General features: G+C 41.5%; 1 protein-coding gene across 4 annotated transcripts in view; it reads right to left on the minus strand.

The window, feature by feature from the left end:
- Window positions 1-26,773, minus strand: part of FTO (FTO alpha-ketoglutarate dependent dioxygenase) — a 173,600-nt gene that overhangs the window by 44,602 nt on the left and 102,225 nt on the right. Inside the window, exon 9 of one of the 4 annotated variants that reach the window (XM_087876957.1) lies at window positions 24,524-24,902. The exons of the other annotated variants lie outside the window; for them this stretch is intronic. Coding sequence (XP_087733083.1) covers window positions 24,593-24,902 — 310 coding nt within the window. The 3' untranslated portion in view covers window positions 24,524-24,592. Of the gene's footprint in view, window positions 1-24,523; window positions 24,903-26,773 lie in introns of those variants that run through there. 4 annotated transcript variants of the gene reach the window in all.

The following is a 26,773-nucleotide window of genomic DNA, read 5'->3' on the forward strand; positions in this document are numbered from 1 at the left end:
GAGGAGGAGGAGGAGGAGGAGGAGGAGGAGGAGGAGGAGGAGGAGGAAGCAGAAGCAGAAGAAGCAGAAGCAGAAGCAGAAGCAGAAGCAGAAGCAGAAGCAGAAGCAGAAGCTTCTTGGGTGAGAAATGTTTTCAAGGGAAAAAACCAAGAAAGTCAAGTTGCCTTTTGAAAAAGCACTTTGGGACATCCAACCCTATGCATTCTAACAGAAATTGGCTAGCGGACTTCATGGTGAACCTTCTCAAGTCTCTATTCTAAAAATCCATGGGCTCTGTCCCTAAAGAGACATCTACCATAGGTTGGTAGCTACTTCTGACCAAGTTCTCTCAGCATTAAGGCCCAGTTTATTCATGGCGGTATGATCCATGCAAACAACGTCCAAAATTAACACAATGGACCTCTGAGCAAATACAAATTTTCTTCTCCTCCACCCTGAAAACATCTTCCTGAGAAGGCTAGGTGGAGTTCTCTCCTGATTTATTTTTTCTTTTTATGTATATCTCATCCCATAACATATCATAACCAAATTTTTGAACAAGGTGTTCACCTTGCAATTTTCCTTAAATAACAAAATCAGATGTAACCTGTTGACAAAACTAAGATTTGATTTATAGTCAAGGTAGGTGGGGCTTTTTCTAAGCTGGAAAGGTTAGGAGTGGATGGGGGAGGCAATCACTGGGTTAGAAAGGAGATGCTTAACATATCGTTAAATGTTACTAATTACACAGGCAGTTGTGTCCCGTGTCACAAAAATGGCTCTCTCCTTTGTCGTTCTTCAGGGGTAATTTACAGCACTGCTCCGAGCAGTTTCTGTTGAAGCTGAAAGCATAAAATGTAAGCTTTCATTGTCTATTGACATATTTTTCTTGTTAAGCAACATTTAAAGTATTCGAGACAAGATGCTGTAATCATGGGTTTGTCTACAACTGTGAGCTCAGCCTGTTGGAGGAAACTGCCTGAGGGTGAGGGATAAAGAAAACAAGACACGGACAAAGTGATACAATTTATTTTTATCTAATCGTAATTGTTCATTGGGGTCTTCATCAAAATAAAACCCAGCATCTGTCTAGCCTGCTTAACCGAGTGACCAAAACATATCCTCTCCAGCAGTCGACATCCAGATAAGCAGGGATTAACACCAGACAAACAATCAAGCAGAAAGCAATACCCTAATCAAAGAATTAGCAGAGAGAAAATCATATCCCCATTAACACTGGAAGGGCAAGCTACTATACATAAACAGGGAACAAACCCCACACTCACTAGCACTGATAATGTTACCTGGTCTTCAAGTGAACAACCAAGACACACCAAGACTTCACAATTCAATCCTGAACGACAAATACTATCTTTTCTTTCTTAAGCCATTTTTCTACTCTTCCCCATGTTCTGCTCCTAGCACAATTCCCACATCAGGTATACAAGACACTGCAGGAATAATGAAATAGAAAGGGGAAATCAATTTAACCAATTTCTGAATGGAAAAATAGCTATTCCATTTATCCAAAGTTCAAAAGTGGTAATGTCTCTCGGACAGTGAGATCGGCAGCATATAAATTTAATAAATGAGTAGTTAAATAAATAAATAAAATGTACCTGCAATTTCTGGACCTGTTTCATTTCAGTGACACCTCAAATAAGTAGCGCGGATATTTTCACACATGACAGAAGCAACGAACAGAAAACGTTTAGTTTATAAATAACTAAAAGCCCTTGCAGTTGGATCCAAGATGTAGGAGATAACCAGGCTGAACCTGAGGGAGGGGTCAAACAAGTCATCAGTCTCAAATCCCTTCATGCCCACAAAAGATCTAAGCCCACCTTGAACTCTGTTGACTCTTATCTATTGCCAACTCGCTTTGACTGTTAGTAGTTCAGATTCTGGTAGAGAGCTTTTTGCATAAAATAAACTCAATAGATTCGTTTGAATTGACTGGACTTCTAATTTCCCACTCTTGACACCACCAATCAACAAAGGCCTTCTTTCGTCTCTTGAGAAGCAAAATTCCTTGAGAAGCAAACTGTACACTTTAGAATAAGTAGAACAGGGGTGAAATGCTCCCGGTTCAGCCCGGTTTGGCCGAAATGGTAGTGATGGCGGCTGGTGGTTCGGAGAACTGGTAACAATGGCGGCATGAGGCTCTGCCCACCCGCCTGGTCGTCATTACTTCCTGGTTTTAACCAGGAAGTAACCTGTTTTTTACCCTCTGCACATGTGCAGAAGGGTTTGCGCACGCACAGAGGGTCCACACGCGCATGTGACACACACACGTGGTACGTGCACTTCTGAACTGATTGGGAAGGTAAGTAGATTTCACCCCTGAAATAGAGACAACGTAGAGTATAAGGGCATGCATTTGTTTTCATTACAAGGCAGTTTCTCCAAAGCTGGGAACATTAGTATGCTTCTCCGTGCGATTGGTGCATTTGAACTTCCTGAAAAAACCGTATGTCGGCTCCCTTGTATGCTGTAGAAACTTAATCGGTGAATTACTGTATTTTTCAGAGTATAAGACACACTTTTTTCCCCTCCTAAAAGAGACTGAAAATTTGGGTGCATCTTATACTCCGAATGTAACCCTGCGCGGTGCTCAAAAAGGCTACCCGGAATAGCTGCTGCCTTCTCTTATCCCTTCCGTGCTTTGCCTGTTTTAGTCACTGGAGCTTCCTCTGAGGATCAGCTGTGCTTTTGAAGCTGTTTTTCAGCCCCAACGCGAGCGAAGCCATCTTCCGTGCTTTGCCTGCTTTTCTAATTACTGCTCCCTCCGACAATCAGCTGTGCTTTAGAAGCACAGCCCCAACCTCAAAACCAGCGAGCAAACTAATGTGCTGGGACTAGCCAGATGAATACCTGGTAGGCAGAATTGTTTTTCCTTATTTTCCTCCCCAAAAACTAAGGTGCGTCTTATACTCCAAAAAATACAGGTAAGTTTAATACAAATTGCTTTGTTCCCCCTGAAGATTGATCTTGAGCGCTGTGTACTGTAAGTTGGAAAACTCACCATTACAATATTCAACTGCAATTATCTCTGGCTGTTAATAGCATCAGATAACCTATCACTTTTTACCCGGCCTATAATTTATCATTTGCTTTTGCTTTTTCTTGCTTCCAACCCCCGTCCCCTCCCTCCTTCCTCCCTTCTTCTCCATGAACTCTTGCGGTATTTTCCAAATGTATAATCTTGTTGTATTTATTTCCCAATGGCCCAACAAAATGAACACAAGTGCTGACTAGAACAAACTAAAAAGCAGGGCTATTGACAAGACGTCAGTTGTGTAGTAATGAACGCTCTGGCTCGACTTTCACCTCGGCGGAGCTAACAGCTTTAATTTATGAATAAAGCAAACGAGAGACAACCCTCCCAGTTTTTTATTATACCCTCAGTGCTGTTTCAAATAAAGTAATTAAAAGGTCAAGAGACGGGGCTGGGAACCAGATCTAAACGCAACCCTTTTGGACTGGATTTTACAAAATTAAAAGAGAGAGAGAGAGAGAGAGACAGAGAGACAGAGAGACAGACAGAGACCGAGTTTCCATTTTTTGGTTTCCATTGTTCTTCGCAAAAAGCACCACAGAGGCCAAAATTAGAGAATTGTTTGGACAACGGATTTAGCAGAATAAACCTGGCCTCTAATTTAACTGACACGGGAATCATTGATCGGATAGGAGGCCTCCAATGAGATTTTCCTAGCCGATTCTCCCCACGCGTTCTTTTTATTGCTGACGTTATCTCCTTCCACAGCCTCTCCTTCCAACCTGCTGCAAGAATTAGAGGAAGGGGAGAGATGCAATTCCCTTTTGGAGTAATGTGGGGGGGGGAAGAACTTTACTAGGAAATGAGTTAAATTCGCCTGCAATGACCATTTCTGGTTAAAGAGAATCAATCTTCTATCTCCATCCATCTCTAAGGTGCTGGACCTGGTGTGGGGAGATTGATTTTGGGTCCTGATTAATCCAATATTGGATTCTCTCTCATCCTAGAAGGACCTAATACATCCTTCTGCATTAGACCAGCATGGTAGATTTGGTTGGTTGGATGGATGGGAAGAGAGAGAGAGAGAGAGAAAGAAAGAAAGAGAGAGGGGGGAGAGAGAAAGAGAAAGAGAGAAAAGGAGAGGGAGAGAGAGAGAGAAAGAAAGAGAGGAAGGGAGAAGGAGAGAGAGGGAGAAGGAGAGGGAGAGAAAGAGAGAAAGGGAGGGAGGGAGAGAGAGACAGAGAGAAGGAAGAGAGAGAGAAAGGGCTGAGGAATTGAATTCTCACATCTTAAAACTGCCAAGGTTGAAAGACACTGCTTTAGGCCAACTTTTCCCAAGTGAAAATTTCCCAAGTGAAATTTTGCTCATATATATACCTATTAACCATATTGCAATTCCTGCATGGTGATGACTTGCATGATTGTAGATGGCATTTAAGAAATGACCTACAGATATTTTTGTATTGCTTTTTATGTCCAAACTAACCGCTTCCGAAATAAGGTGCTTTTTCACTTCCTGAAAAAGCACTTTTGGGACAACCATGACCTGGATGGCTGAGAATCTCTACCGACTTTTCCAAAATAAATGTTCTTTCCCCTTATTTAGCTCCACTTGTATAGTAGTGCAGAATATTAGTTACACTGTCAAATAACTGCTTCTAGCAAAATCTACATTGGTTTTAAATGTTCTCTGTGTTATTTTAAATCTATGCAGAATCTCAATTTCTTTGCAAAAATTACTTTTCTGCAGTTCTTTTCCTTAAAAAGGAGTTAAACCAAGTTCTGGTGAACATTTCTTTGAAAAATAATTGAATTTGTTTTCAAACTCAATTTGTTTCAAGAAACTTTAATTACCTAAGATAAATAATTTGCCATCCGGACTAAAACCCACTTCATCTTTCTATAATTTCCACATCCAAACTTTCACCCTTCCAGACTTCAACCGAGAGTTTGAAGATGGGTATCTGATGTTAAAACTTAGCCAAACCTTTCATCAGTTTCTTTTTTTTTTTTTTGAAAACCTCAGTTAGAATTCCGTTTCTGAGAATAAATGGATATGGATCAGAAAGATTTTTCTACCAGCTAGCCTTCCTTTCTGGATGCAGTTCACAAGCTTCCCCTTTAATCATATTTTTGTTGATTATTTATTAGTTTCTGAGGGAAATCAAAGGATGGACAACTTAAAATATGTCTTCCATAAAATATTTCCTGAATCACAAGCTGTAGTAAAGAATTTATAGGAAGTGTCTTTCATGTGTCGATATGACTTGATTGAAGAATAAAATATATGTCTTTGGCATGCAGGAAAGATGCAAATGACGAAGGGACTCCAAATGGAACGCTATATCATAAATATCTGACGGCATAGTTGTTAGCCAAATGCTACCTGAGAAGATAAATCTGATGGGGCTTGCTCAAACATCTTATTGGAAAGAACCTCCATCATCCTTCCGGAGAGAACTGGAACATGAAATGATAGTGCTAATTCAAAACCCAACTCCAAGTCCACAAAATAGTCCAGGAAAAGAGAAATGAACTGGACCCTTGTGTTCGATATCCATGGCTGGGAATATGACTCGTTGGAAGAAAAATGAATGTCATAAGAAGAAGAAAAAAACAAATCTCCATGGCATGTTTCAAGAATACAGAAATCGGAAGTCAGGTAGGAAGGACATAGGTGTGTCTAATGATTTTTGTCGTGTCCGACCCATCGCAACCCCTTGGACAACGTTCCTTCAGGCCTTCCTGTCCTCTACTATCCTCTGGAGGGCATTTAAGCTCACACCGACTGCTTCAATGACTCCATCCAGCCACTTTATTCTCTGTCGTCCCGTTCTTCTTTTGCCCTCAATCGTTCCCAGTATTAGGCTCTTCTCCAGGGAGTCCTTGCTTCTCATTAGGTGGCCAAAATATTTGAGTTTCCTCTTCAGGATCTGGCCTTCTAAAGAGCAGTCAGGGTTGATCTCCTCTAGGACTGACTGGTTTGATCGCCTTGCAGTCCAAGGGACTCACTCGCAGGAATCTTCTCCAGCACCAGAGTTCAAAGGCCTCAATTCTTTGGTGCTCAGCCTTCTTTATGGTCAAACTTTCACAGCCATACACTGCAACTGGGAAAACCATAGCCTTGACTATACGCACTTTTGTTGGCAGGGTGATGTCTCTGCTTTTTAGCATGCTGTCTAGATTTGCCACAGCTTTCCTCCCTAGGAGCAAGCGTCTTTTAATTTCTTGGCTGCAGTCCCCATCTGCGGTGATCTTGGAGCCCAAAGATCACTGTGTCTAATGATAAAACCAGGTATTTAATCCTGTAGGACAGGGGTCAGCAACCTGTGGCTCTGGAGCCTCATGTGGCTCTTTCGCCCCTCTGCTGTGGTTCCCTGTCACTCAAAATATGCGTCACAACCGCCAATGTACAACACCCACCGGCACACGATTTATTGAGCTTTTCAACCCCCGGTAGGCCAACCATGGATAAATCCAAGAAAAGAAACATTTCAGAAGAAAACAGAACGTTTAATTTGACTACATATGCTAGTTTTGTGGCCGCTCAAGAAATAGTCAGGCACGAGAAGAGTTTTGTGGCTCCCGGTGTTTTCTTTTCTATGGAAAATGGGTCCAAATGGCTCTTTGAGTGTTTAAGAAGTGCTGCTTCTGTGACATGCATGGAGAAGACGTCTCTTATTTTTCTGAATCGGGAAAGAATGAGTGCCTTTCTTGACAGATCAAGTAGAAAGCCACCATTTTAGGACCCCTATGATATTTGTGAAAAATCTGATTTTTTTTAATGAAAAAAAAACAGATTTTTCCTTTTAAAGTCAGGAACGGGAGGAGAGGGGAAACCCACACACACACACACACACATGTTCTAATTATGTGATTACATACATTCATCTCACTTATGTCATTACATGTAATTACTCTTCCCCCGACTAACAACCACGGCAATGCATACAAAATTATACAACAACACTTTAATTAGAAGTCTATTAAATATAGCAGACACACCCATTAAAGAGACACTCCCCAGACCCGGGAGGAAAGGAAATGGATGAATTTTGTATAACTAGATGGCGTAATGTCATGTTATGGTTCCCTCTGCAGACAGTGTTATTATCTCAATGTTTTCTGAATAGTTTTTTTTTTTTTTTTTAAGGGAGGTAAAAAATGACAAACATTTATTATGGGTTACTTTTATTTTTTTAGTGAAGCTCCATGTTTCCTCCAAGGGATTCAAGGTGACGTGTTTATTTTTTTTTTCTTCTTCTTTCCATTTTATCTTCACACCACAAAAAGAATTGGGGATTCAAGACAGATTTAAATCAAGAAGAACGGTTGTTCAGAAGTTGGGCTTAATACCTGAAGAGGAATGGCGATTGGATAATGAAGAAGAGCAACAAAGATGATTAGGGGACTGGGGGCTAAAACATATAAAGAACGATTGCTGGAATTGAATATATCTAGTTTAATGAAAAGGAGGACTAGGGGTGACATGATAGCAGGGTTCCAGTATCTCAGGGGCTGCCACAAAGAAGAGGGAGTCAAGCTGTTCTCCAAAGCACCTGAGGGTAGGACAAGAAGCGATGGGTGGAAACCAATCAAGGAGAGAAGCAATCTAGAACTAAGGAGAAAATTCCTGATAGAACAATTAACCAGTAGAAAAACTTGCCTCCAGAAGTTGTGAATGCTCCAACACTGGAAGTTTTTAAGATGATATTGGACAACCATTTGTCTGAAATGGGTTAGGGTTTCCTGCCGGAGCAGGAGGTTGGACTAGAAGACCTCCAAGTTCCCTTCCAAATCCTATTGTTCTGTTCTGTTCTGTTCTGTTCTGTTCTACTCTATTCTCTATTCTATTGTATTCATGTTAAAATAATAAGATTTATGTAAGCCGATTGCCAAATGTCTGGATAGCAATAAAGTGACTGAGGTGACGGTGATATCATCATTATGAGGGTCCCTCATAAGTCACTTTTTTTAATGCCGTCGTAACTTAGAATGGCTGCTAAATGAATGGCTGTAAGTCGAGGACTACCTAACAATTCAATGCATGGGCAAGAAATGTACCTGGGCAAGATTTGGGTATGTTTCTTTCTAAGAAGAAGACATGGCTTTTCCAACAAATTTGCTGATCTGATGGGTGATTCTTAATTGGGAGATTTTAAATTGATTGTTTTTAGTAGTTTATTTTTATTGTTTTTATTGTTTAATTCTGTGAGCCGCCCTGAGTCCTTTGGGAGAGGGGCGGCATATAAGTATAATAAAATAAATAAATAAATAAATAAATAAATAAATAAATAAATAAATAAATAAATAAGTAAGTAAGTAAGTAAGTAAGTAAGTAAGTAAGTAAGTAAGTAAGACCCCCTGAACCAAATTCAATAGCTAACCTAAACTCTTCTTCCACCACTCTCTCTGCCACCTTTCAAAACCTGATCTAGGTTACCCTACAGAAGTTACACAATGCGCAGGCAAACACATCAGCCGATAAAGATTGAGAGTCATTAAAAAACCCGATAAAGTAATGCTAGAAACTGAGAGCTAGTTTGGTCTAGGGGTTAAGGCACCTGGCTAGAAACTGGGAGATGGTGAATTCTAGTCTCGCCTTAGGCATGAAAGGCATGCTTGGGTGAGTTTGAGCCAATCACCAGGAGATGGTGAGTTCTACTGCCGCCTTAGCCACGAAAGCCAGCTGGGGGACTTTTGGCCAATCGCTCTCTCTCTCTCAGCCCAACCCACTTCAAAAGATTGTAGTTGTGGGAAAAAGAGGAGGAGGAAGGAGTGTCACATATGTTCTCCGCCTATTTGTAAAAATAATAATGGCAGCGTGCAAATAACTAAAATAAATTTTTAAAAAGCAACTGGAGCTATCACTTTGGAGGGGGGAAAAAAGTTTGCATCAGGACAATGCTATTCTCCAACCACCATGCCCTGTGATGAAAAGCAGATGCACGTAAGATTTCATTTAGTTTTATTGGGAAAGCAACCGGCTAAATATAGAGCCCGCATCTCCATTAGTGAAAGTATTTCAAACAAGCATAGCTTTCCCAGCAATTCTTCTTTCTTGGCAAAGGCAAAGCCAAGCAAACAAGAACATTTTTTTTTTTTTTTGGTAAATGCGATGGGAAAATAGCTATGGTGCCTTTGTGAAAACAGCTATTTCGGAGGGCGGGAATTGAACCTGCTAGTCCATAATTGCTTTAAAAAATATGACTGTAAAGAAGATGTTTGCCAGTCTAGGAATCCTGTGGTTGGAACCAGTGTGTTTAGGTTTATAGACCTTTTGGTCGCCACGATGTAAAAAAGATGTTGAGACTCTAGAAAGAGTGCAGAGAAGAGCAACAAAGAGGATTAGGGGGCTGGAGGCTAAAACATAGGAAGAACGGTTGCAGGAACTGGGTATGTCTAGTTCAGGGGTCAGCAACCCGCAGCTCTGGAGCCGCATGTGGCTCTTTCACCCCTCTGCTGTGGCTCCATCATTCAAAATATGCGTCACAACCGCCAATGTATGACACCCGCCAGCACACGATTTATTGAACTTTTCAACCCCCGGTAGGCCAACCATGGATAAATCCAAGAAAAGAAAAGTTTCAGAAGAAAACAGAACATTTAATTCGACTAGATATGCTAGTTTTGTGGCCGCTCAAGAAATAGTCAGGCACGGGAAGGGTTTTGTGGCTCCCGGTGTTTTCTTTTCTGTGGGAAACGAGTCCAAGTGGCTCTTTGAGTGTTTAAGGTTGCAGACCCCTGGTCTAGTTTAATGAAAAGAAGGACTAGGGGAGACATGATAGCACTGTTCCAATATCTCAGGGGCTGCCACAAAGAAGAGGGAGTCAAGCTATTCTCCAAAGCACCTGAAGGCAGGTCAAGAAGCGATAGATGGAAACTAATCAAGGAGAAAAGCAACTTAGAACTAAGGAGAAATTTCCTGACAGTGAGAACAATTAATCAGTGGAACAACTTGTCTCCAGAAATTGTGAATGCTCGAACACTGGAAGCTTTTAAGAAGATGTTGGATAACCTTTTGTCTGAAGTGGTGAAGGGTTTCCTGCCTAGGCAGGGGGTTGGACTACAAGACCTCCAAGGTGCCTTCCAACTCTGTTATTCTATTCTATAACAGAGTGGTTGGACCTGGTTCAAAAATCTGAGCTGCCGGTCTTCTCATTTGTCTTCTGGATACCGAGACAACAGTCTGGAATTGTGTGTTGGATGCAAAGAGATGGTCCAATTTATACATCTGGCAAGGCACTCCCAGGTGTGAATGAGAGCATCATTTACTTAGGAGGACGATCCTTCACCTTCATCAAAGTGATGGGAAAGACGATCCACGCCGATCAATTAATTAATTACCTGGACCTTACATGCGATTCATCTCCTGTTCCACGTGCTTGCTTCATCTCAAAGGCTCTAATCAGTCAAAAAACGGGCCCTGCCAAAACGCTCGAGCTGCATGATGGAATTTAATTAACGGAGCCAGATTTGGGATGGAGGGAAGGGAGATATTTCTCACAATACTATTCATTGTCATAATAATTTGCCTTGCTGATGGAGATGGGGGGGCGGAGAGGGAATGGGGACAGAGAGTTCTCATGCCACCTGAATATATTTGCTAATTTATTCTGATTTGATCAATCTGATCGCCCGGATCAGATCTGGAAATTTTACAATCCCCTTGGCCACATCCGGCCCTTTGGTTGTCCCCGTAGGTCCCACGTGAGGTCAATCAGAAATTAAGAAATCAAATCTAAATAACTGTACACTATGTATGCAATACAACTACACTGCTTTTATTTTGAAGGTAACTGCTATTCCCCCCCCCAATTTATATATGTGTACGCGTATGTATTTATGCACCTTTACAGCCTCATTGGTTCAGACAACATTCCCAGTTTCTCTCTCTCTCTCTCTCTCTCTTCTCTCTCTCTCTCTCTTTTGCCTCCTCCTCTCCCTCTCTTTCTCCTCTCTTTCTCCTCTCTCTCTCTCTTTCTCTCTCTTTCTCCTCTCCTTCTCCTCTCTTTTCTCTTTCTCATCTCTTTCTTCTCTCTTTTCTTTCTCATCCCTCTCTTTCTTCTCTCTCTCTTTCTCCTCTTTCTCTCTCCTCTCTCTGTCTTTCTTCTCTCTCTCTCTCTCTCTCTCTCTCTCATCCCAAAATGTGATTTCCCCAAAAATAAACGGACTTTCTTGTTTTTTTTCTTTCAAAACGTTTCTCTTCTCCTCCAAAAAGCTTCTTCAGTTCTGTTCTCTCTTCTTCAGAACTGAAGAAGCTTCATGATTGAGAAATGAAACATTTTCAAGGAAAAAAACAAACAAGAATGTCCAGTTGCCTTTTCGAAAAACACCTTTGGAAGTACCATAACCTGGAGGATTGAGAACATTCGTAGATTCTCATTCTCTCTCTCTCTCTCTCTCTTATATCATGAAGGACAAATGGGCCATCTAAGTCTCAGGAGAACTTTTCTTTGGTTCCAAGCTGGTAATTTATGCACCTTCACAGCCTTATTGGTTCAGACAACATTCCCAGTTCTAAGTGTACAGGAATAAAACTATCATAGATTGAAACTACAGTAGAATCCAAACTTAAAAAAACAAACAAACAGTTCTGTACTTTAAGAAGAATGCAATTTAATAAAATATGTTAAATGTTGGGTTGTCCATTCAGCCCTTTTGCTCTAAAGATGAACAAGACGAGGGGAAATGGAATAAAAATAGACCAATATTTGAGTCACATCGATTCAAGAGATCCCGTTTCCATGAAATCTGCTTTTGTGTCTTTCCTCCCATTCTCCTCTTCCCTCTAAATATTTATCACAGTTTCATCAAATGCCTTTAGCTGATTGGGGTTCAGAGGCAAAGAGCTCTTTCAGTCCAATAATAATAATAATAATAATAACTTAATGGAGACCCTTGTTAATAAAGCATTAACAAGGAGGGTTCCAGTTCTTAGTTCTTCAGGTTAAATTCAGCTCCTGCGACTGTTATGGCCTCTGTCAAAGCAACCATGTGGGAAGAAAGACTCCAGATCATTCTTTATTACAGCCCCTAGAAGATTTAGTGTGCCACCTTATTAAAATAATCAATTAATGCAGCTGAGATGCCAAGTTTGAGGCCATCAAGTAAAAAGAGGTCAACGTTTAGTCGAGAGGTTGCTATCTAACCTTCAAAGACAAATTATGGTTTGGGTTTAAAGAAGACCACTGGCAAGGAAATTAGAATTACCTTTTTAATAATAATAAAAAAATTAACATTAAGAAGGACGTGTATGAAATCTGACTGCCTTCCCTGTTGCAAAAAAAAAAAATGTTCTTCCTCTAGAGAAAAGAGAAGGACTGGTTCACATGTCACAGTCAGTCCCAGCTTAATCATGGTTTATTGACTAAAACTACAATCGGCTAGGGTCGCATAACACATTAAGGCATAAATAATGGTCTACAAACTGCAACTGCTGCTTTTTTGGCTTAATGCGCGTCGTAAATCCAGCCAAATGAAATTCCCACAATATTTTTTTCCTCCCAAGATGCGAGAACATTCTTGTTCTCTCCAAATATGGCATTTTCAAACTGTATTAATGACATGGATTCTATGCCTTTCTTTCTCCGGACATTACTTTCCTGTTAGATGAGAAGAAAGGTCAAAACCTTCAGATCACGGATTGAATTTCCTGGTCAATAGAGATTCGAATCCCAAGCTTTGGAACATAACCCCTCTTTTATATTTTTCTCCAAATTGGTTGGGCCTAAAAATCCATACAATCTCTTGTCAAGATGCGCCACGATGTAAAAAAGATATTGAGACTCTGGAAAGAGTGCAGAGAAGAGCAACGAAGAGGATTAGGGGACTGGAGGCTAAAACATATGAAGAACTGTTGCAGGAACTGGGTATGTCTAGTTTAATAAAAATAAGGACTAGGGGAGACATGATAGCAGTGTTCCAATATCTCAGGGGCTGCCACAAAGAAGAGGGAGTCAAGCTATTCTCCAAAGCACCTGAGGATAGGACAAGAAGCAATGGGTGGAAACTAATCAAGGAGAACCTAGAACTACAGACAAATTTCCTGACAGTTAGAACAATTGATCAGTGGAACAACTTGCCTCCAGAAGTTGTGAATGCTCCAACACTGGATGTTTTTAAGAAGAGATTGGATTACCATTTGTCTGAAGTAGTTTAGGATTTCCTGCCTAGGCAGGGGCTTGGACTAGAAGAGCTCCAAGGTCCTTTCAAATCTGTTATTCTATGATTCTTAATTTCTACATTCTACCGATCTACACAACTCAACAATCTGTCAATCCTCGCCTTGGACTCCTTCTCCCCAATCTTGACATTTTCTGCCCAGGGTGATAATATCCCCATCTTTACTAAGGCACCTGAACCAAGGGTTGCAATTAAAGTGTTGCTTTTTCTTCTTCTTCTTCTTTGGGAACCTCAAATCGTTCAAACTCAGTTGGAGGATTTACCTATTCAACATTCCTCTTTCAACTCCGAAAGAAGGAAGAATTATGAGATAGAAGTTATTCATTGAGGCTGATCTGTCCTGGCAATTAATCAAAGGGATTGGGACTTAAAAAAAGGAGGACAGGAAAAAAAAAAAAAACAACGCCCACAGGTGAACCTTCAGGAGGCATACTGAGCAGTTATCAAGAAACATAAGGAGTTCAAAGCAGCTCAATTTTGTGATGTCAAAGTATGTGAATGGTGCCCAAGGCTTGTTTTAGGTAAAAGCTGCGTTAAAAACTGTTTGTACTTGCATATTTAACTGACAAGGGGAACCAAGAGGCAGAACAGCAGTCTGGTCCCCCTCTTTGTAGCACGATAAATCAAACTTGTTTCTGTCGGTGTGAAACATGGGCTATTGCGACATTCGAGTCCCACCTGCCCTCTCGCTGACTTTCACAGTCACAACAGACATTTGTTGCCTTCGTCGGCAATGGGAACTGTCATGGCACACCCTGGAGAAGACGTGAGAAGCAAAGGGGGTTTGTTTGTGTTTGTGTTTGTGTGTGTGTGTGTGTGTGTGTGTGTGTGTGTGTGTGTGTGTGTGTGTGTAGTGAATAGAAATGACTCTCCGCACTGGTTATGAATCGCATGGCAGTGACCGGGTCTGTTTAGGGAAAAGAACCGTCTTTCATTACTGGGGGCTTCTAACAGGTTTAGAGTCTCAAGATTTTCACTAAAAACACTATAGGTTATGAGTAAATCGAGAGAGAGGGAGGGAGGGAGAGAGAGAGAGAGAATAAGAGAGAGCGAGATAAAGTGTGTAAGAGAGAGAGAGTAAGAGATAGTAAGTGAGAGAGAATAGGAGAGAGGGAATAAGAGAGAGAGAGAGAATAAAAGAGAGAGAAAGTGTGTGTGTGTTTTTGTGTGTGTGTGTGAGTGAGTGAGAGAGAGAGAGACAGAGAGAGAGGATAGATAGATACTTTAAACAGGCAGAGATACTATAGAATATATATATATAAGATGATAGATGGATGGATGGATGGATGGATGGATGGACGGACACAGTAGTGGGTTTCAATTTTTTTTTACTACTGGTTCTGTGGGTGTGGCTTAGTGGGCATGGCATGGCTTGGTGGGCGCGGCAGGGGAAGGATACTGTAAAATCTCCATTCCCATCCCACTCCGAGGGAAGGATACTGCAAAATCCCCATTCCCTCCCCACTCCAGGGGAAGGTTACTGCAAAATCCCCATTCCCTCCCCACTCCAGGGGAAGGTTACTGCAAAATCCCCATTTCCTCCCAATCAGCTGGGACTTGGGAGGCAGAGAATAGATGGGGGCAGGGCCAGTCAGAATTTTTACTACTGGTTCTCCGAACTATTCAAAGTTTCCGCTACCGGTTCTCCAGAACTGGTCAGAACCTGCTGAAACCCACCTCTGGATCGACAGATGAGAGGTGACAAAGATAGGTATTATATATAGATGATAGATACTGTAGACAGGCAGATATATTATAGAATATTATAGAAGAAGGAAAGGGAGGGGAAAAGGAGAGAGGGAGAGAAAGTCTATCATAAGGGCAATTGAGAGTCCCATGAGATAGAAAACATAACTTGGTCATCTCAATCTGATGGATAGACTAAAGTGGGATCTGAATCTTGAATCCTGAGTTTTGTAAACTACTCCCAATTTTCCAATCACTCTCTTGCACCTCTCCCTGTTAAATCCTCGTGTCATTTTTTTTTTAAATTAACGTGTGAAACTAGGGTCTGATCAAACTTTCTACCTCCCATCCCTGAGACAAGTATGTGTCTCTCTTAATTGCCCAAACGCTGCCTTCCAACTTTGAAAGGGAGCTCATAAATAATGTAATTAGCATATTGTTTACTTTGTCACTTCGGCTTTCTTCTGGAAATACTCAGCTTTGTTCCCTCAAATTGGGTTTTCTTCCCCCCCCCTTTTTTTTTCCTGAGAAAAGAGAAATATTTGCTTCTTGATTGCTAAAATTGGAAGGGAGGGAAGGGAGGGAAGAGAAAAGGGTGAAAGGGGGAGTTTGCCTAAAAGAAAATATGGGTTTAATAAATCTTTACATCTGCATGGAATTATGTGCATGTAAAACAGATGTAACCTAATTACATTTTCATTTAAATTGCTAAATAGCTACTTCAGATTTTTTTTTTTTTAGGGGGAAAAAAAACACCCAACAACCTAAAATAACATACAAACAACAGTTAGTATACTAGCAAGTGTACTTACAACTAAATGGAATGGATCAAAGGAACAGTGGACTAAATTTGAGCTGGTCTTTGAAAAAGATACGGTGACATAACAATGCTGTATTGATTTACTTAGTAATTTAATGTCTCTACGGCTCAGCCAGAAGACGCTGCTCCACTTAGTAGAGACACATGGAGGCGAACGCGTTGAGTTTACATAAAGGCTACAGGACGCATGACAATTAGATGTGCTCTCCTAGAGATTATGTAGCAAAACCCCAAATTGGAAATTAGAAGGTTAATGTAAGACAATCAACATGATTACAGCTTGAGTAAAGTTACAAATGGGACGGCAGTAAGGCCCTTCCTATTTCGTTTCTTTTCAAGTCGCTCTCCCAAAATGCCAACCATGTTATTCTCTCTCAGACTACAGGAGGTCATCAGTTGGATTCTCTTTACCGGAACAAAATTCTCTCTGCCGTGGTCATTTTGTTCCTTTCAGGAGATACATCTAAAATATGTCATTCTGGAGATCAAAGATCCACCCAGACATCTAAAATATGTGGATCTGGACACCAAAGATCCATGCAGACATCTAAAAGTTGTGAATATGGAGGCCAAAGATCCACCCAGACATCTAAAATATGTGGATCTGGACACCAAAGATCCATGCAGACATCTAAAAGATTCATTCAGGAGATCAAAGATCCAAACAAACAACAACTTGATTTCCATAGTGGATAAGTAGATGGATCTAGGGTAGGTCTGGATCCACCCGTAATCTCTGGAGAATCGTTTTCTGAAAGGGAAGACGCCGATTCTCTAATGATCCATCGACCACCGAACTGCTGTATTCCAGAGTGGTTTTGTCTAAGCAACTCATTTATTTTTCTAAACGCAGCAATCGTTGTTTCCATTGAGATCTTGGGTTTTCTCCTCTTCAACGGTGACTTCTTAGAACCTACTCAATGATGGCTTCAGAGTTTCATAATGATGCTCGGTTATTTAACTACCATCTTAAGGATTATATTTCCCCCTCAATAATTTGCCCGCCTCAATTTATTAGATCATTCTTAGTGCACCGTTCTGAAGGGAACACTATAGTCCTATTGATTTATCCTTCATTTTTGGGGGGAGGGGGGGTCACTGGACTAATTTGGCTAAACTAGTAGGGAATATTATATTTCAGAAGGTTTTGAATGAGATGTTTATTTTAGGGTGGGTGGTCTTGGATCAAGCTTTACCTCTGCGTGGTGTATTTTTAAACTAACGGTAAACCAAAGAAATGTTTACACAGCTATATTTTAATACTCTTTCAGCTTTGTAGGACGATACTATCATTTCCACGTTCCCCTTCACATTTTCCTTGTGAAATAAGCAAGGTGGCAACTCATGGCTTCATTGTGGAACCCCCAGAGAGCCATGGGAACATGATGATATGCAGTGATAGATCACTTTTCAAAACAAGCTATTTAGCTCTCATCAGCTAGCCATACCCTTACTCGGATTCGAACTTGGGCTGCCTGCATATTAGGCAGTTGTATTAACCTCTGAGCCACAAGTTCTCCTCCCTTTATCGGCTTGAGCCAGGGGAGATGGCTAGCTGATGAGAGCTAAATAGCTTGAAATAGATCTATACTAGTCTCTCTTTATTTCTTTGTGGGAGCCCCAGCCCTGTGGAATGAACTGCCCCCCGAAATACGAAAGATTTCCGACCTCCGGGTGTTTCGCTGCGCTCTGAAGACCCTGTTGTTCCGCCAGGCAGGGCTATTAACATAACGTTTTAAATTGGGGTATTTTAAATTTCTGGGATTTTAATTGGAGCCTAATTATTTAATGATTTTAAATTTTAAATTGTTGTCGTGTTTTTTGTGTTTTTAAATAGGCTGTACACCGCCCTGAGTCCTTCGGGAGAAGGGCGGTATAGAAATAAAATTATTTATTTATTTAAATTATGTATTTATTTATCAGCAAATATAAATTTGGTGTGTGTGTGTGTGTGTATTTATATATGTGTGTGTGTGTGTGTGTGTGTATAAATATATGTAAATATAAATCATGTATCCCTTATTTTAGCAGACATACAGGTTGGAAGGCATACATGCTTGCGCCTCGAATGACGATCTGGCTTCCTTCCGCAAATTAATCCAATTATTCAAATGTCAGTTTAAAAACTGTCAAAATGCAGTTTCATGGGCCGAGCCAAAAACGGTTAAAAATTAAAACTGCTTCTCTTCATTTTCCCTGCCTCCTTAATGTAAAACCCATCATCCCGACAAAAAGATGTGGGATTTTCACACACCCAGTGCCACGCAAACAACCCCGGCTTCTGTCGTTACATGCATAATTCACTTTGGAAAGGGGCATGTTTGCTTATGGTTGTTTTTTTTAAAAAAAAAAAATCGCTAAAATATACATGTAACATATGCTAATCTGGCCTCTTTGGTCCGTTGGTGAGAGAGCCAATAGTTTAAGATATAAACTTTGGCCAAGCGCAGACCCTGTGCATAAAGGGATTATAAATGAAAGAGGGAGTTTCTTGCGTGCTTTCCGTCTTCAAGCTTTGGCCAAACTGACAGCTCCAGATCCTTGCAATATCTAACATACCCTTCCTGTGGTGAAGACAGCCTGTTCTCCGAGTCTTAATTATACCCCAGTCGACTAGCCAGCTTCGTGCAACAAATGATGTCTCTTCCACAACAATATGGTCTGCTAAACAAGTTCCCCGATGCCCGGAAAGAAACTTTCTACAACGATGAGAAAGAGAAGGATGAGGATAAAGAGGCGGAGAAGAGGGCAGGAAGCTATGGAGAGGATCGTTCAAGGAGTTTGAAAATGGGGTCCTTCGCGTCATCCACCAGGACGGATAAGTATCTGTCGCGCAAGTAAAGCTATTCGTCAAGAGGGATAACGGCTAGACTAGCTTGGCAGGTTCATTATGGAAGACCAGGCAACCCCACAGGGTTGAGACCGTTGTAATTACCGGGGAACGGCGGGATGCCTCCCGCCGCGGCAAACGGTATTGTATACTTCTCTGGTTGGTTTGCCAAAAATGGCAAACTTTGTTCATCCAGGCGGCTTCAAGGTTTCCATGTTAAAGGAGTGAAGAACCAGTGTTGTGGTCTGTCAGCCGCCTGCCCCTCCAACAGCCAAATCAGAGGAGGAGGAGGCGTGGGAGTCAGGGTCAGCCTCAAGGCAACCTGAGAGCTCCAAGGGAGAAGAGGGAAAGGAGCTGGCAGAGTCAGAGATGGAGGCAGAGCCTGGGCCATCCATCAGCCCTCAGATGGAGATTCCACAGCCCCCAGGTCTGGAGGTGGCTGATGAGGAAGGGGAGGAACAGCTGGGTCCAGTGCCTGATGCGTGGATGCACAGAAGGCAGAGGAAAGGAGAGCAGTGGAAATCTATGAGCTGATCCTTGGGAAGGAAGAACCACCATTGCTAGCGAAGCCCCACCCCAGCTCTGGGGATAAAAGGCAGGGGGTGTTTGTTGTTTGCTGCAAGGAGATAAATTGCTGGGAGGCAGAGGCCAAAGGGTGGGGGCCGGCATATGGGCAGGGCTACATTCGATCTATAAGACGCACCCAAATTTTCACCTTCTTTTGGGGGGGGAAGTGTGTCTTATACTCTGAAAAATACAGTAAACACAAACCTATCGTTATCTTCAAAACTCTTCACGGCCATGTTGTTCCACCTTCTTCCTCTTACAAACCAGTTTACATTCCCACCAGAAGTGATCTTTCTCCTCCCTTGGTCGCCATCAAAGGCTCTATCCTGTTCCCCTGAATGTACAGATCATTTTTCTTCCAGCAGCTCCAGATGACAAGTAACTAGGTTTGCTGTTGTAACCACAGATCACAAGGGTGTAAGCTGATGCAGAGGGCACTCTACTTGAACTCTACAGTAAGCGCCAGGATTGAGTGGCGTCTTGAACCCAGGTATCTGTAGCTCTCCACCCCCCCTCCACACGCACGCACACACACTAAAACTACACAACTGCTTCCCTTGGAAATGTTATGATGACACCATTCTCTTGCTTAAACCTTTGCGAGAGGAGCTGACCACGATCTAAAGGTGTTCCACAGACTATATGAACGGCATCCCCTTCAGAAGCTAGGAGATTAATTTTTGCAGGAATCCGCTTCTCACTTCCTCGTTGGGAACATGAAAGCCACGCAGAGACTCTGCGGAGGGTGCCACATCTGATATCCAGCCCAGGAGGAAACATTTCCTTGCCAAGGCAACGAGAAATAATATCCTGCCAAAATCCACGGGGGAAATAGTTCTTTTTCCTGTGTGTCGGCTCCAAAAATAATAACATCTGAACGAAATACATTTCACTTCCCGTATTTCGTTTCTCTCTTCCAAAGACCAAGCAACCTGGAGTTCACCGGAGAGGTTTTTTGCCCCCGTCTTCAGCGTACCAACGAAGCTTTCTGAATTAATGGGATTAAAGAATTTAAGTTTTGGATTTCAAAAAAGCAGGATAAAAAAAAAAGACTATTGACGCTTTCGAAATGTTGGAGCTGGAGAAGACTTCTGAGAAGATCGTGGATTTCAGATCATTGGGGGGAAAAATCAATCTAGGGTTCTCGCTTGAGGCACGAATGATCCTGCTAAAATTATTCTACTTCAGACACATTATATGGAAACTCAGGTCTGGATAAGGCTCTGATTCAAGGAAGGGTAGAAGAAAAGAGGACAACCAGAAGAAAGGAAGGAAAAAAAACAAGCAGCACGCCTTACCATGGCAATTGGAAGATCTGAAGGACCAGATTAGGACCAGACGGTTATGGAGAGTATCTATCTATGTGGTTGCTAAGAGTTAAGCTTGACTTGATGACACATAAATCAATCATACGATCCCTAAGTTCACTAGCGTAACAGTCTAACAGTCAAAATACACCACCTGTCCTTTGATGTATCATCGTAACAAACCCTTACAAATAATCCTGTAAGCTTGGAATTGTGGTTATATTTCAAGTACCGTATTTTTTGGATTATAAGACGCACTTTTTTGTCTCCCAAAAGGGGGTTAAAATATCTGTGTGTCTTATAGACCAAATATTGCCGAAGCCCTGCCCGCTCACCAGCCATTTTTTGGCCCCCGCATGCCCTGTTTTGGGGCCTTTTCTTGGCTTTTTTTCGAGGCTTTTTTGGCCCATTTTGGGGGCTTTTTCAGCCTGTTTTTGAGGCTTTTGGGGCCATTTTTTTTTTGAAAAAATGGGCCAAAAAAAGTCTAAAAAATGGGCCAAAAGTCTAAAAAATGGGCCAAAAAAGTCTAAAAAATGCCCCCCCAAAAGCCTCAAAATGGCCCCAAAAAGCCTCAAAAATGGACCGAAAAAAACAGGCTGAAAAAAGCCCCAAAAACGGGCCAAAAAAAAGTCCCAGAAACAGGCCGAAAAAAGACTGGAAAAGGCCCGAAAAAAGGTAGGCCAAAAACTTTTTTTTTGTTGTTTTCCTCTTCTAAATTTAGGTGCGTCTTATAGTCCGAAAAATATGGTAAATGATACGAGTGAGCTCAAGTAGAATTCTGTTAAGATCTGCCCTTCAAATTAGTGGAAATTTTCTTCTTCTGCTAAAGAGCTTTCTTGGTTTCTATCTCAGGGTCCAAGTGCCTTGGTCAACAAGCCATTGTTAAGTCATCCTTGACCTGGTAAGTGGCTAACCTCAATCACCGTGGTTTATAATGAATAGATAACAGATTGAAGAATACCTGAACCTATCCCATTAAATTAAACTGTCTGTAGGGGTTGGGGGTGTGGGGGTGGGGATTTGACTTGAATGCCTGCTTTCACTTCTCCCAAAATAGAACCCTAGGCAGTCCCGGTTTCTAACAAAGAAGATGCATAGTGCTCCATACACAAAGAGCTCTGAATTTTAACTAAACTCTGGGGAAATAATGCTGACACCACCAAAATCCCTTCCTTTGATTGCCCTGTTTCATCCTTGTTCCAGCTGTATCTAACTAGTTTCTGTTACACAAGCCATTGTTATTTTCTGGTTTCTCATCCCATTTGATAAGCAGGCAAGAAAGGGAAGGGAAGGGAAGGGAAGAGAAAAAGGAAGGAAGAATTAAAGGAGAAGAGGAAGGAAGGGAATTAAAAAGGAGGGGAAGGAAGGAAGGAGAATTAAAGAAGAAGATGATGAAGGAAGGAAGGAGAATTAAAGAAGGAGAAGAGGGAGGGAGAAGGAAGGAAGGAGAATTAAATAAGGAGATGATGAAGGAAGGAGAATTAAAGAAGGAGAAGAGGAAGGAAGGAAGGAAGGAAGGAAGGAAAGAAGGAAGGAAGGAAGGAAGGAAGGAAGGAAGGAAGGAAGGAAGGAAGGAAGGAAGGACACAAAGAAAATTATTTTGAAGAGTAATAAAAAGAAATGAAGCTCTAATCTCACATAGAAGTGCCCAGTATTGTGTTTATTGAACATTGATAAATGAAATTGAAGATTCTAACTCCCGCGGCCATTTATTCCCACTTACTCCTGGAAATAACCAACCCGAGAAATCCGTGGTGGACGGAAACGCTCAGGTGCTGCCAACGCCGCCTTCATTCATTCATTCAACTTCCAGCATCAACCTTCCGCCAAATCTACACATTCCCTCCGCTTTTAGTTAGTCCCTGCAACCAGCAACTCCCTGCCACCAACTTGAAGAGTTCAGCGTGTCAGGGAGTTAAACGACTTTGCGGGAAAAAGCAGGCGAGGGAAGACAGACAGTTTAATTAGGCAGTTTGCTATAACTCTATCCGGGAGCTGCAGCCAGCAGGTTAAAAAAGAGCAAGTGTAAAACTCCACTGGGCCCCCAGTAAGGGAAGGGGGTGGGTGAAAGAGTCAGCAGATACCTCTGATGGCAGGTTCTTTCATTGACACTGGCGTCAGGTTGGCTACAGATGAATGGAAGCCATGTAACCATTACAAGGAGAAGAACGGGGCAGTTAAAAGACCAATCACTTACCCTGTATTGATTTCGGACACGGGGTGGGGGTAGGGGCAGATCTTTTTACAAGATAGAATAACAGGTTGAGGAAGGTTGGGGAAGAAATACAAAGGATGAGGGCACTGGCGGACGTGATCCTTCAAGAAATATGCAACGCTTGGATTCCTTTCCTTTCCTTTTTTTTTGAAGAAAAAAAAGGGGGGAAGGGGAGAAGAGTTTTCCCATGTTGCCAAAAAAAAAAAAAAAGAAGAAGAAGAAGAAAAAGAAGAGTTGAAGGCCACCATTAATCAAACTGTACTCTTTCCTAATCTGGAATCTATAAATTGAGAGATCAAAAAACAATACCAGGGGTCTTCCTTCCTTCTTTTTCCTTCCTTCCATCTTTCATTCTTCCTTTTGTCTATTCTTCCTTCCTTCTTTCCTTCCTTCCCTTCCTCCATTCTCCTATCTTCCTTTCTTCGATTCTCCTTCCTTCCGTCTTTCTTTCTTCCTTTTGTCTATTCTTCCTTCCTTCCTTCTTTCCTTCCTTCCCTTCCTCCATTCTCCTTCCTTCCTTCCTTATTTTTACTTTCTTCCTTCCTTCCATCTTTCTTTCTTCCTTTTGTCTATTCTTCCTTCTTTCCTTCCTTCTCTCCCTCCATTCTCCTTCCTTCCTTTCTTTATTCTCCTTCCTTCCTTTCTTTGTTTTCCTTGCTTCCTTGCTCTTTCTTTCTTTTTTCTTTCTTTTTTTTTCTCTCTCTCCCTCTCCCTCCCTCCCTCCCTCTCTTTCTCAGATAACCCCATTTTTCATAACTGAACTCACTCGACTTGGCCTTGCTGGTTTATATTTAGCATTGGGTATTATTAAGAGATGTTTTGTGACATGTTAGACTGAAGGAAATCCCAACGCAGAGCTTAGAAAGAATTCCTCTGGCATCAGAGTTAAAAAACAATGGATATTCTTTTCAAGGTTACTGATGCTTAACACTTCGTTTAACCACTAAATTACTTCACAGAGGGGAGATATATATATATATTTTTTTAAAAAATACATACTCAATATGTTTTGAACTAATATAAGAACTGTGTGTCCATTACGAAGATGAAAAAAGAATTCATCAAAGCACTGAAAACACAACCCCCCTCCCCAACCCTCCCCCCCCCCAGAATTTATGGCACATAGGACTCCTGTCCTACCTGGGAGGGATATGTAGAAGCAGAAAAGGGGGAAGTGGGAAGGGGGGGTTAATATGTTATAACAATTTTTTCTACTGTTGAAATAGCCCACCACCAAATGTTCCTGTCAAAAAGAGCTTTAATTACTTTGGCATCGACGCCACTTATAATCACCTGTCATTAGCAACAACCCTTGCATCTGTTTACACGTCTGTCAGTAACAGCCCCCACCCCACCCCCACCTCTGAAGCTGACAGGTCTAAGACAAGGCTTGCTCGGACGTGGCCCCAGATGTGCAAAGGTCACCTTAAGGTTATCCATCCCTGGCGTGGGGGTGTGAAGAGCTTCTACCGAGAGGTAGAAAGAGAGGCGTGCGAGAGATGTTTCAGCCATGTCCTCTCCATACGTAACGGGAGACTTCTGTTCAACCTTATCCTTCAGAGATTTGCTTCGCCATATCGGGGAACATCAAGTTAGGGGCTCCTTGGTGCTCTCCAAGCTTGTTTTCTTGCAAACGTTTCAGTATCCCAGGTAGGTAATGTCATCAGCGCTAGTAAGGAGTGCTGTTTGCTGTCGGGATGGGATGGGATGGGATGGGATGGGATGGGATGGGATGGGATGGAATGGAATGGAATGGAATGGAATGGAATGGAATAGAATAGAATAGAATAGAATAGAATAGAATAGAATAGAATAGAATAGAATAGAATAGAATAGAATAGAATAGAATTTAAATTGGATGGGATGAATGGAATGGAATGGAAAGCCCCTCAAATCCTGGAATACTGCTATCGTGTCACCCCTAATTCTTCTTCTCTTTAGACTAGCCAGATCCAAAACCTGCAGCTGTTCTTCATATGTTTTAGTCTCCAGGCCTTTGATCATCTTAGTTGTTCTTCTCTGAATTTTTTCCAAAAGCCTCAACATCTTTTTTGTTGTACGGTGAGCCAAATTGGTTGCAGTGTTCCAGGTGTGGCCTTACTAGGGTTTTGTAAAGTGGCACTAATACTTCACGTGATCTTGATTCTATGCCTCTGTTGATACAACCCAGGACTGTATTAGCTTTTTTGGCTGCTGCTGCTGCACACGGCTGGCTCATATTCAAATGATCATCCACTGGTTTACGGCAGAAATGTTTTCCATAACAACCATAATCAACCATAAGTGAGTTGCAATATCTTGGCAGGTCCATAGTTCTGGAGGAAGAAGAGAACAAGAATTTTTTCTAGAAGTTGCCTTCGTGATGAAAAGTGCAAGGACGGAGTCCCAGAAGAGAGCGGTCCCTGTAAATGAAGACTGAAAATGGGTCTTAATAAATCTCCAAGACGCTTAGTGTAAGATTTCTTAAGGCGAACGCTCAAATGAAGTTGAAAGAAGATTCCAAACTGCACAGTAGCCAGCCTTTGCTATTTTTTTCCTTCACAATTGCTAACATTAAACATCCCTAGGAAAACCACTCTGGTTTTCATTTGGGAAAATTATGCGTCATTATCAAGGGGTCCTCCATTACTTGTTTCGAATTTGTCCACCGTTTAGGCGGGTATCTGAGACTCCAGAAGCAATCGTCTTCTTAATCGGTTGTGAAATTTCCTTAAACCTGCTCTTCGTTTGAGTAAATTAAATGTTCTCTGCGAGGACCTCATGATAGGCCCAGAGTTTCAAGAAAGGGCAACACTGGTCTACATATGTCGAAACGGAGGAATGTCTGCGACGGCCAGAGAAACATGTGGCAACATTTGATGCTAAATTTGAAATGCGTTTTCTGCCCTCGGTTACACACCTGAAACCAAGCCAAGGTATCCTCTTTGCTTCGCATTAGAGTGAAATCAAAACTGGTCCCAATGACTATAAGCGTTGACTGTTTGTCTTGGCTCCTACCTGTATCAGATTCAGACTGAGGAATCTTAGCAAAGAAATTACATGGGATAAAATGGATATTTCTAAATTAGAAAGCCTGCAATTCCAGAGGCTCCTCGTATTGGTTTTCTGTTTCACCTAATCCTGATGGGGAGAAAATTGTGTGGATCTGACAACAAAAGGCCCAAATGCTTTTTGCCTTCACGGACCAAATGCTCCTTGTTTTGATTATATTGGAGATTTAGAAACAAAATAAAGATCAAGATCAGTTACAGCTTGTTAGCAAATCAAACGGGCCGTAGGTTAAAAGCAGTGGGAAACTTGGAGGAAGTTTTAAACAAAGTACGGAGGCTGTCTCTCAAGGCTACAGCAGACATTTTAATGAAAGCGAGTTGGTTATTGATAGCATATCAGTAACAATATCAATGGCACATGCACTGCAAAAATGTTGAGTCCCAAACAGTATTTATTACCCTCTAAGGCAAACAGTTAATCAGCAATTGATACAGTAGAGTGGAGGATCATTGAATTATTTACTTAGTGAATTTTGTATTATTTTTTTTAAAGTAAAACATAGTCTGCTCACTATCGTACAGGGAAGGCTCAAATCCACAAAATGCGTGAGACTCTAAACAAAAACTCTAAAAACTAAAAATTAAAAACTCTAAACAAAAGTTGTTTACTCTTAAATAGCAGCAGCCATAATACAGTCATGGATAAACACAGGCTTTTGTAGGTCTAGATAAACTATGATAACCCCTAAATGACAAAGAAAATAGATAATAGATAGATAGATGATAGATATAAAATATATATAAGGTAGGTAGGTAGATAGAAAGAAGATATAGAGATATATACATAGATAGAGTGTCTATCTATGATAGAGATAGAGGAGAGAGAGAGAGAGATCATCCATCCATCCATCCATCCATCCCTATCTATCTATCTATCTATCTATCTATCTATCTATCTATCTATCTATCCATCCTTGGCACTGAAAAGCATAATATGTTGGGGCCAACATCCCAGAGCAGATTTTTTTTTTCCTGCATAACCATACCATGGTTGCCTTCCTCCTTCAGATTTTAATGTGTGGACAGATATATCTTGGAGGAAGCAAATCCTCAAATATCAGAGACCTGAGCTGAACGGACTGACTGATTATGTGCTGTCAAGTCAGTGTTGACTCTTGTCACCACATAGATAAACA

Source organism: Pantherophis guttatus, chromosome 11 (assembly GCF_059756535.1).
Source record: "Pantherophis guttatus breed Tessera chromosome 11, ASM5975653v1, whole genome shotgun sequence".
NCBI classification, from domain to species: domain Eukaryota; kingdom Metazoa; phylum Chordata; class Lepidosauria; order Squamata; family Colubridae; genus Pantherophis; species Pantherophis guttatus.